Below are 12,034 nucleotides of genomic sequence, written 5' to 3'. Positions count from 1 at the left end.
GGCATTTCATGGGATTGTGATAATCGCTTGTTGGAGGATTTGGAAGGCGAGAATCAAGAAGGTGTTCGAAAGTAAAGAGGTCAAGATTGAAGAGGTTATATGAGATATTAATTTGCTTGGTTTTTTTGTGGTTTAAATATAAGTCAAAACTTAGAACCTTAAATTGGTCAACTTGGTGTAATTTTGATCCTGTTTGTTTGTTTATTATATACATAGGGGGTGTTTGGGGTTGCTTATTTTCACCAACTTATAAACTTATTGAAAAGTAATAAGGTGTTTGGAATTGCTTATATTATGAGAGGAAATGTTCCATAGGTTACAATGTTGTAACTTATTAACTTAATGAAAAGTTATAAGGAGAAAAAATAAGGAATCCCAAACACCTCCATAGTTTGAAAAAAAAAATGCAAGTTCACTCTTTGTTAATTGTATTATTAAGCAAGTTTGTAACGCATAACTTCACCTCATGCTATGTATTCTTCATACTTATACCTCATTATCTTGTATAATATTTGTTTTGAAGAACCAAAGCATACTCTAAATCGTTTTTAATGCTTTCGTAAGGAGAGGGTGGTTGCGAGAAACGATAATGACCATCAAAGAGTTTTGGAAGAATTTTATATAATAAAAGAAGCTCAACACAGTCGTGTCAAATCTAGCATATACAATTGAAAGGGGTGTATAGATGATCAATCATGAAAAAAAAAACCTTAAAACGATTCAGTTATATTAAAGATGAGATAACGAAAGTGATATTCCTTAAATCGTCACCCACATCTTCACCTTCAACTTGCTTCACACGTATAAATCACTACAAATTAGAATGAATTTTGTATTGAAATTTCAATTATACACTTATCTAAAGACATGATTTGTCAACACTTTTATTATATCTCTTGAATTAATACCAAAAGTTTTATCAGGAGTATTTTTATAAATAAAAATGCTTAGACTTTAGACAAATCATTTCTTTAATAATATTCCTATAATGAAGTAGAAAGATATTTTACTTAAATATTAAATTAAAACTTATATTAAAATAAAAAGAAATCATGGGAACTGTCACCAGCTATGATATTAATATTAACAGAAAAAGAGGAAAGGGATACATGAACTAACTTCCTCTTGGTAGATCTATCTGCTGCATCAAAGGTACTCTCATTCTCATATTATTATTATTATTATTATTATTATTATTATTTTTATTTTACATTCTTCATGTTTCCTATTGCTAGGTCTTGTTCAATTATATCCAAATGTTTTTAGGCCTTTAGTTTTACTTCTATATCAGATTATATCAGATCTGTATGTTGATTCTGTATATGTTAAATGTAGTTACTAACCTTCAATTTCCCATTATAAATTATACAATTTAATAACTGCAGATCTAGTCATGGAATTGGACACAGAACCTAAGTCCATGATGATTGAGCTTGATCATGTTCCAAACAGTATGCAGATTGATCCGGCGAGAGCCCGGTTTCCATGCTGCATCGTGTGGACACCCCTCCCGGTTATTTCATGGCTGCTTCCGTTCATCGGTCATGTCGGGATAGGCCGAGAGGACGGAGTTATTGTGGACTTTGCAGGGCCTAACTTTGTGTCGGTTGATAACTTTGCGTTCGGGCCCGTTGCGCGTTATCTCCAAATAACGAAAGAGAAGGTACATTACACATTTACACTATACCTAGTGCTAATATCATCATTATTATTCGTCAGGTTTGGATCAGATACAAATTAAATTAACGTGCTAGTTATGAGAATCAAGTAGTGTAATTATATATACAAGTAGCACGTTAATTTAATGTATACGTTGACTTTCCCCATTATTCGCCTGACTTATTGTTAACGAGTGTTGTAATAATAATAATTTACGTAAAAAAAACAGGGTTCCGAAGAGGAATACAGGTTGGTGGAATCGGCAAGAAATCATTACGGTTGGGACGAGGCATTGAAAAAGACGACACAAGAATACCAAAGGCAGACTTATAGTGTGTTAACTTGCAACTGTCACTCGTTTCTGGCTAACCATCTTAACCGGTTGGAGTCGCAGGCGAGTGGGTGGAACGTGGTGAATGTTGCAGCTTTGATTATGTTTAAAGGGAAGTGGGTGGACACGCCGTCTATGGTTAGATCTTATTTACCATTTATGGTTGTGTTGTTTATGGGTGTTACCTTTGGCGGTGCGAACTTTCTAAGTTTTTTGGCTTTTGTTGTGTTTATTCTGTTTGGATGGTATCTTTGCGGTACGTATTATTTCAAGAACATTATACAGATCTAGTTAGTAGGTTTGTCACTTGTTGAAGCTGTTGATTGCGTGCAGTTATGCATATACAATTGTGAGAAGTGATACGTGTGTTGATCTAGTTTCTATGTTGTAATAGGTAGTAGTTTTCACAAATGTTTTTTGATTGCTTTATTAAAGTTGACCGTGTATGTATAAGGAAATCGGTCGATTGTATTTTTTTCCTTGTTCTGTATGTACTTTGGACAAATATGGTGGTACACCTGAAGTTGGAAACTAGAAATGCATGTAAGATTACATATTTTGGATGTATAATGTGTATATCTTCTGTGTACATATTTTGGATGTACCCAGTGGTCTGATACGATCCGTCATCGTACCATAGACTCATAGTTCCCATGTTTCCTTCTTAATGCATTAGTATTGCATCCGCATTTCCTAATTAGCGCATTCATAAACCCATGCACTGCACTTTAGATTTTCTTTCTGCATATTTAATACCTTGTATTTGCATTTGTAAATCAAGAAAACTGTTCCAAATTACTTGTCTTATGTAAATTTACATTTTGTTATTTACTTATTATGTGGGAGACTGCTGATATCGAATCCCGCTGCTATCATGGTATGAGATTATTAGGCAATATCCTCTTTCTAATGCTATCTTGCACATTTAATGCTTTGACCGGTATCCATTGCGGATATCATGCCCATGGGTTGACTTCTTTGTAACAGCTACTAGGGCCTAACCGTGACCTGGGCATCCCGGCCTTCTTCCCATTGTCCTCTTCCTCAAGTATGGTCCTCCGCGAGTGCAGGCCTTTCTTTGCTTACTTCTGTTTTACTTATGCGCCTGGGGCCCTGGCCCAGTATAGATATGGATAGTTGGATACTACCACACCACATCATGTTATAAATAAACCTGTGCTTCCATGCTTTTCTTACCATAATATTGCAAATTATAAAATTTCGAATTCATTGTTAAATGACAAATTTATGGCGCTAACACCATTACTTGATACGTGGCCGATTACCCATACTTGTTAGATTTACACACCCGTTTATGACCTTACATGGTTAATTGAGGGATATTAAACTAAACAGATTATAAATATCAAATGTTAAGCACCATTCAATGTTTCAGGCTTTCAGCAGCATTAAAGCAGAATTTACAAGACATGAGAAAACACAATTTATTCTTGACATTAAAAAGCTGCACACAATTAACATAAATGTTCAGTATAGGATCCATTCCTAAAACCTGAACCTAGTTCTGAGGTTTCAATCCTCCAACCTTAACATTCTTACAAATTAAATCACACCACATATTCAGCTGGTTCTACTTTCCGGTCAAAAACGCCAGACAACCAGTACGCCACTCGGATCCATCACGAGGCCCCCAATTTAGAACCCCTGAGATCTTCACTAATTTACACCTACATTACCTTACCTTCTAAACTTTAATAATAAATAAACTATAAACTAAATCACAACTTTCTTTGTTAATCAGTATTCCCCTTTCATCTTTACTTTCCACTCAACCCCTTGAATTTGGAGCACAAACCGCTTCAACAGTCAACCGCTTCAGTTTGTTCGGACACGGGTCTTGGCCAAAGTTGCTGTTAGCTATGGTCACCGCACACATTTCTTTACCAATGCACCTCTGCATAACACAATTCACAAATCAGTTAAGTTGGTAAAACTAGCAATGCTAAAAGTACAAGTATACCTTTTGAATAACATCGTAAGATGTCGGAGAGTGGCAAGCGCCTTGCTGGAACGTTCCACATGTACCCAACGGGGTTCCATAGCTCGCAAACTTAATAGCTGAAATGGTTAGACCGGGCCCGCAGTGTAAGTGGACCTTTGGTCTTTGAAGCTCTTGTGTTTTACCGTAGCTTTCGATATGCCAGTCCTTGATATTTGGGTGGTATTCAAACATATCTGCACACACGGTCGTGGTTGACCGTTTGACCAGTGAGATGCGGGTGGGGTCTCCACCGAGCTCTTCAAACAGCACCAACGAGTTGTCTGTCGGTTTTAGCCATGATCGAGGCACGTGGTAATATCGCTGGGTTGGTTGTCCACATCCGAATTGACATTTGGGCGGGCGGTAAGACCCAGTGTAATGGCACCCTTGGCAGTTACCCGTGGCGTACGCGGTCCAGTATCGACCTATGCTTTGACCGTTGATCCATACTTGACCTTTGCCCATACTGGTCATGTCTAGAGCCAATGGCTCGTCCCCCTCAGGTGCATTGAAAGAAGCCTGTATTACAAAAAGGTTATTAAGCGACAATTAAATAGCAATTTGTGACGATTTATGGTGGTGCAAAATGTAAAATACCTTGTGCCATGTTAGTGGCTGTTGTTTTTGGGCAATAAGTGAACCCTGCATCCACTCGACCGACGACATACGGTTCGTGGAGATAACGTCCATAGCCTCACCCTTCAAGCCAACTTGGTAGGTCCACCTAGCCCATGACAAGTCTTGCTTCCCCTGGTCAAGACCATACAGAGCCACCGGACCCGTGACCCCGGTTTCCCATGTTTCATAATGTCCTCCAATATTCTTCAAATATAATAAAATAAAGTTAGCCGATAAATAAGTTGATTTGACAGTAGAATTAAGAATTAACATGTGAAACGGAAAAGAAACTAACCGGTAATCCCATGGCAACACTAAGTAGTGATATTTTATTGTTCCCAGGACGAAGATCGGCTTTTTCTTTGTAAGTAATTCTCCGGTTTTCTCGCGTTCCAAAAGCCGAACCTAAACATATATACACATATTACACATAACCCTTATGAGCCGAGTATTTTCAAGAAAATAACTTAACATGCCTGAAAGCTCTCCATTAACGAACACATGGAGTGCATGACCCGTTGACTGGACCAACAGTTTAGGATGGTCACCGCCTCTCAAAAACGACTCAGAAGAATCAACGTGGACACTACAAAATAAAAACATATTCTTTCAAAAACGATGAATAATTAAAGATTAATTGGTAAATAAAAGGAGCCAGTTCTTTATAAAAAAATAAAAAAATAAAGATTAATTGGTAAATATAACATGTGTTGGAACTTATAAAACTTACTTTGTTGTATACCAAAGATAATCACTATTATCTCTAGTGACATTAACCTGCTCCAACAGACCCGACACCGTGAAAGTCGAGCTGTCGTCACCCATGGTCAAATCTTCATTATATGTCTCCCATGTAAACAATTCAGAACTTGTCGGCAACATTTCCATTTGCGTCGATTGAACTCCGACCTGTTTCGGTTTTCACAAATTATAAAATATAAACACATGAAAAATAAAAAAGTTGCATAGAAAATTAAATGAAATTTTCATACTTTTGCGGTGTTGAAGACAACATTAGTGCAATCGGGAAGAATACTAATTGACCATGGTGGTATAGTGTAATGCATGTTGTTGAACATAACTTTTGCAGCATTATTAGTATCGTAATTAGCCAGAAAAGCTGCACAGTGTCCTGATTCGGATGAAAAAACATGCGCCTGAAATGTAAAATAGTCAGTAATTGTATATTTGCCTGAAATGTAAAATAGTCAGTAATTGTATATTTTGCTTTGACTTTGGTTGAGTTTTTAGATAATAATGATAACCTGTTGAAGGTTTCCCAAAGAGGTGACTGTAGGATCTGCAGAAACTAAAGCAGGTTCGCATTGTTTGATAGCTTTATGAAGCTCCTTCAAATGCCCGTATTTTGGTTGTCTAATCAAACCTATAAATTTTAAACAGTAAGTTTGACCGTTAAAGTCAAAATGTGGCATTAAAAGTCAAAGTAGGTTGACTATAACTTTGAACTCACCATATTCATCAAGTGGAGCATCATAGTCATAACTGGTAGTGATGAACGGACCGCCAGCAGAGCGACCGAAATTCGTTCCTCCATGGTACTGATTTATTAAAGAAAATAATTATATTTTGGTTGTTATTATATTAGTTATAAATTTTGGGGATGGAAAAAGATACCAACCATGTAGTAGTTGAAAAAAGATCCACCCTTTTGTATGAACTGGGCCACGCCAAATGCCAAATCTTGAACGGGCCTCTCGTGGACCGGGCGGCCAAATTCCGTGAACCAGCCACTCCAAGCCTCGGTCCAAATGGTCGGTTTGTAAGGCTTGTTTGGGGAGAAGGCATCACAATAGAAACCATTGCATGTGTTTATCTATCATTAAAATAAATTAATTAATTCAAGGTTATTTAATTATGTCACATTATTATAAGCACCTGATAAAGAAATAAAGATTCCTAATGGAGTATTGACCATTGACCAGAAATTATTACTTTCTAACCTCATCAATTAATAAAAAAAAAGTTTAAAATTTAGTAATGAATGATGATTACCAAATGTCTAAAATACCCTTATACAAGAAAACAAAACAAAAAAGTAGATCTTTATGACATGATAAAATGTAAAAATGGAAGCTTTTGCATGTGACAGAAGGAAATGAATCTTACAATAGGGTCAGGGGCATCTTCTTGCTTGCACATGACCCATGGGACACCTGTCCCTAATCCAACGGCCAGATTTGCAGCCCAAGTCATGTAGTTATGTCCAGCACCTCCAAGTGCCTTCCCAATAGACCCATACTCATTTTCTATCTGCATCCAACCACATTACATTTCTTGTCATTAACCCAAAGCAATGTACAGCTTCAACTGCACAAAGTACAAGTCATTATTGTACCTGAGAGAGGATTATTGGGCCTCCTTCAGACTCAAATAGTTTTTCCTTCTTCATCATATGCACAATTTTCTCAGTAAACCCCTTCATAGCCATCTGCAAGAATTTAAATTTTTTAATTTTATATCTTTTATAAGATTAAACTAGAAAACTACAATCTTTTTCAATCTTTTGAAAACTACAAAGTTACAATCTTTTTATATCTATTGTAAAATTACATTACAACCTTTTTATATGTTATATAATATTAAGCAACAAAATTACAACTTTTATGTCTCTCTTATAGAATTAAGCTAGAAAATTACAACCTTTTTATATCTTTTAAACAATCAACCTACAAATTACAGGTTTTTATATCTTTTAAAAAATTAAACTATAAATTTACAATACTTTTATATCTTTCATAATAAATTTAATCTACAAAAATAATATCTTTTTATATCTCTTATAAAACTAAACTACAAATCTACAGTCTGTTTTTACTTTTTATAAAAATAAGCAAAGCTAAAGTAGGTAATTGTAACCTTAAATGGCTCATTATCAGTTCTGAAGCTAATCCCAGGAACATACTTCAACCAAACTGGGAATCCTCTGAAAATATCAACACAAATAAATTTTTTATTAACTTCACATAACATCAACTGTTAAACCCTAAAATCCAAAAATAATCCCAGATCTGAAACATAAAAATTTCACAAATTTATTTCTAAAAATTACCCAAAATTCCATTCAGCACAAACATATGGTCCAATTCTGAGATGAGCATAAAGCCCTGCTTTTTGCACCGTCTTCAAGAATCTCACCAAATCATATCTCCCTTCAAAATTATACTGAATTCCACATGCAACAAGTTAAAATCAAAGTACAAGTAACTAAAGCATGAATCTTTATAAATTTATTACTTAAAAATACAGATCTATTAAAGCAACACTAAAATTTCTTCCAAGTAACAAAAGATGGTAAATTTTTTAACTTTAAACAAAAATTACAGTAAAATTTGAACTAAAAAACCCCTAAAAACCCAAAATTTAAAAAAAAATTTAACCTACATTGCAGAAGGTAAAATCAAAGTACAAGTATCTAAAGCATGAATCTTTATAAAACTGTTACTTAAAAATACAGATCTATTAAACTAACACTAAATTTTTCTTCCAAATAGCAAAAAATATAGTAAAGTTTTAAACTTTAAACAAAATTAAAGTAAAATTTGCACTTAAACAACCCCAATAAACCCTAAAAACCCAAAAATTAAACAAAAAATTAACCTACATTGCCAGGAGTAGGCTCATGCACATTCCAAAACACATAAGTCTCAATCACATCAAGCCCTCCATCTTTTGCCTTCATTATCAGATCTTCCCACATCTAAAAAAAATAATAATAACTCAAACTCATCAAAAACCTGCATTTCAAGTTAAAATTTTAAAAAAGTGAAAACCCACCTCAGGGGTACTTCTGGGATAATGTATGGAGCCAGAAATCAAGATTCTTCTTTGGCCATTGATAACAATGGCCTTGCTGTCATAAGTGACACTACAGTGAATCTGATGGACACCCAGTTGAATTAAGAGCAAGATTAGCAAAACCCATTTGGAAACCGAGTTGGTTTCCATGGTGGAATTGAAATTGAAAATGGGAAGAAATGAAGAGAAGAGAAGAGAAGAGAAAGATGAGGAAGTAACAAGTGAGAGGCTGAAAAGGGGGTAATATTGTTTAGCCAGATCACCTTTGCACCGACATATATGGTGCGAATGAATGTGTACAGTTTTAATTTAATATTAATATTAATATTATGACTAGTGGGGCGGATTTGGACGATTTTTGGACGCGAAAACCGCCCCTTAGGCGATAAGTGGGCGATTTGGGGCGGGGGTGAGGTGATATTATCGCCTGGAAGAAGAAGAATTATTATTATTTTATTATATGTTGTGTGTGTATATATATGTATATATATATATGTTGTGTGTGTGTATATATGTATATGTATATATGTTGTGTGTGATATATATATATATATATATATATGTATGTATATGTATATGTATATATGTTGTGTGTGTGTGTATATATGTATATGCAAAATGAAACCTACAAACAACCGAACCACCTATTCCCTCCTTTCGGTCAACACCATGGTTCGCAAAACCAACCGAACGTGAACTTACAATGGAACCCGATGAACCTAAACCAACCGAGCTATCCGTTTCAATTTCCCGACTCGAACCTAAACTTGTATGGCAACCGAGCTATATGTTTTATATAATTTTAGTTATATATTTTTTTTAGTTGTGTTTTTTTTTTCTTTCTTTTTAATTTTAATGCATTTTTATTTTATTATTTAAATAAATTAGTTTTATTTGATTAGTTTAATTATAAAAAGAAAATAATAAAAAAAGATATTGTGGGCCCAACTTGTAGCCCCTACACCATTACACTCAAAAACAAATTCGCCCCCTTTGCTGATTGGGCGCCACGTATCACAATTCGCCCCCATTTATAGCCCCTCCACTACACATAGCCTTATACATACAGGTGTGTGTGTTTTTTGGTGACATTGATTATTATGATATCTTTTGGTTGAATTATTTGGTTTGTGTGTGGCGTCATGGCGTAAGACAATTGTCATTGTCTTACTTTGGTTTTACTTTTTTTAAATAAATATGTTTTCTCATTAGGGTAATGTCAAGTTACAGTTTTGATCTATAATGTGAGTCATATAATACGATACTAGACGAGTGTCTGCGTGATGTGACGAAAAAACAAAAATTATAGTAATCATGTAACACTTACTAATGTTTAAGGTTCGTTTGAAACTTTAAAAACGTTTAAACCAATCACCACTTTTGATTAGCTAGTTTCTGAATGTTCAAAGTTCAAACTATAGCAAATAGATCAGTGTACACTTTATACCAAAATAAGCCATATAAAACCGGACCGGACTATAAACTTATTATTGAAGTTCAATGCGTGAAACCAAACCGTTAGTAACGATTCGGCTTATAATTTTTTGACGATTCGGTTTTCAATAACAAAAAATCAAACCAACGGTTTGTCTCACAGTTTAACTTATAAACCATTAGAACCGAATTGTAAACGCTCATACGTAACATGTTAATTTTTTTAATTGAAAAAAACTATAGTAATACCATACCCAAATTAAAAACAATAAAATGCTCATTTTATTGTGCAATTTTTAAACAAATATATTAGCGTATTAATAAGTTACGCCCGTTGAAAAATCGTTGGTGGGAAGTTGGTTACAATTAACATCAAAAGAAACACATGGGTAAAATGAAGATTCAAAGTTGTAACAATTTTTTAAATTTACAAAGTTGAGGGAGCAATGTTGTAACTATTTTCATGCATATTTTCTAATGGACAAGTTTGCAAATTACTTAAAAGTTGCAAATTACTTAAAAAGTAACTAATAACTAATAGAATGTGTACATTATGCTTTACAAGTTGCAAATTACTTAAAGTATGTGTTTTAATTTGCTTCTCATGTATTATATATAGTATAGATATAGATATATCGTTCTAATTGTTATACATTAAGAAACATACATGTTCTTTTGTAGAGACTCGAAATGTGAAATGATACGTGTTATATATGAAACATTGGCCAACACTCGACAAAATAGGTCATTCAATTGTTGTGGTTGAGTACGTGGTAGCTACTAGCCAGAACATCATTGAATATTGTGGTTTGAATCAAATTTTGTTGATATAGAAAAGTTTTTTTTATAGTTGTTATCTTCATTCAGTTTTTGCATAAATTCATTCAATAAATTGTTGTGGTTGAGGACTTAGTAGCTACTAGCTAAAACATCATTAAATATTATGGTTTTGAGTCAAAAAAAAATTACATAAAAAATGTATTTTATAGCTATTTTCATTCCCTTTTTGTATAAGTTCATTCAATAAATTGTTGTGGTTGAGTACGTAGTAACTAATAGCTAGAGCATCATTGAATGTTATGGTTTGAATCAAGTTTTGTTTATATAAAATGTAATTTTATAGTTATCTTCATTCAGTTTTAGTATATTGTATTGTAATAGAGTATTTCCTACTTACAAAGAAGTCTTTATTATCTTTAATTGAAAAACAAAACATTTTTTAAATCAATATCATTTGTCCATAATAAAATTTCAACTCTTACCGGAACGGTTTATTTTAACATCTTGATACCATTAGAGCTTTGGCTACATGCTGCATTTTGTTAAATATGAAATTATCTAACTACTAAAACAATATCATGTAGGTGTTTAAAGCATTCGAGTATTAAATGTGAAACTATATTTGTTCAATAAGAGTTTTTATACGTTATTAATATTTTCTATAGTTGATTACCTTAAATAACTAAATAAATATAAAATATCATGCAATTTTATAAATAAATAATTTACGTTTTAAAAGTATAATTGATTTAAAAAAAAAATAGATAAACTTAATTAAATTGTGCATGTACATTTATAAATAAAGTAATTCTATAGATATTAATTACATAAAAACTTATATACAGACTATGTTTAAAGGTTTGCAATAAACATATGATGATTACATTGGATCCATGTTGTCCTCTTTAATCTTTAAAAGTTTAAGCACAACCTTTTTGTAGGCTCTCTTTTCTATTTCTGATCTATCATTGTTAAAATCCCTTCTCCCAGTCTCCCAGGCAATTGCCTTCTTTAACTTATCATAAAGATTGGTCATGTTTGCTTCTTGTCAATTTTCACTTCATAAACAAAGCTTACACTACGGATGGGATTCTCATCGAGCCAAGCCCAAGTTTGATTCAACTTCAAGCTCGACTAGTTCAAACTTTCGTAATAGTTCACAAACAATACATATCAATAAGATATTTGAAATGGTTGAACGTGACTTACTTTTATTGCTCGTATTCTTTAGTATAAAATTTGGAATTTTTAAATATTTATTAACTGATACATGTTTTTTAAGGGAAAAAAATGTAACAAGGTGTATAAATTTTTACTCGAAACTTGGTCAACTAGGAGCATTGTTAATGGCAAGTTCAAAAAACACCGGTGCATAGGATTGCTTCAACGCGTTT

General features: G+C 33.5%; 1 protein-coding gene and 1 pseudogene across 2 annotated transcripts; one reads left to right on the top strand and one right to left on the bottom strand.

Annotated features, from left to right (window-relative positions):
- The first annotated feature begins 1,052 nt into the window (after positions 1 to 1,052).
- On the top strand, positions 1,053 to 2,523 carry LOC143530490 (protein RTE1-HOMOLOG-like). Its single transcript, XM_077026016.1, has 3 exons — positions 1,053 to 1,152; positions 1,386 to 1,663; positions 1,889 to 2,523. The coding sequence occupies exons 2-3, from the start codon at positions 1,394 to 1,396 to the stop codon at positions 2,279 to 2,281; spliced, it is 663 nt and encodes a 220-aa protein (XP_076882131.1). The 5' UTR covers positions 1,053 to 1,152; positions 1,386 to 1,393; the 3' UTR covers positions 2,282 to 2,523.
- Positions 2,524 to 3,433: 910 nt separating this feature from the next.
- Positions 3,434 to 8,717, bottom strand: LOC143530508 (beta-galactosidase 3-like; annotated as a pseudogene). The gene is made up of 15 exons (XR_013134864.1): positions 8,406 to 8,717; positions 8,233 to 8,328; positions 7,681 to 7,793; positions 7,488 to 7,554; positions 6,967 to 7,059; positions 6,738 to 6,881; positions 6,250 to 6,444; positions 6,082 to 6,169; positions 5,876 to 5,994; positions 5,603 to 5,767; positions 5,341 to 5,519; positions 4,906 to 5,196; positions 4,590 to 4,814; positions 3,972 to 4,511; positions 3,434 to 3,905 (listed from the first exon to the last, which is right to left on the bottom strand). The product of XR_013134864.1 is annotated as a beta-galactosidase 3-like (transcript).
- Positions 8,718 to 12,034: the final 3,317 nt, after the last annotated feature.

Source organism: Bidens hawaiensis, unplaced genomic scaffold (assembly GCF_021521415.1).
Source record: "Bidens hawaiensis isolate Kalapana, Puna unplaced genomic scaffold, B.hawaiensis_p1.1 tig00008947_1, whole genome shotgun sequence".
Classification (NCBI taxonomy): domain Eukaryota; kingdom Viridiplantae; phylum Streptophyta; class Magnoliopsida; order Asterales; family Asteraceae; genus Bidens; species Bidens hawaiensis.
The sequence above is the reverse complement of the archived record's forward strand: the minus strand, read 5'-3'. Positions and strand labels throughout refer to the sequence as shown.

Coding starts and splice junctions, on each gene's coding strand:
- LOC143530490 (XM_077026016.1), top strand. CDS start 1,394: ATGGAATTGGACACAGAACCTAAGTCCATGATGATTGAGCTTGATCAT. Junction 1,664..1,888: donor TCCAAATAACGAAAGAGAAG/GTACATTACACA, acceptor TAAAAAAAACAG/GGTTCCGAAGAGGAATACAG.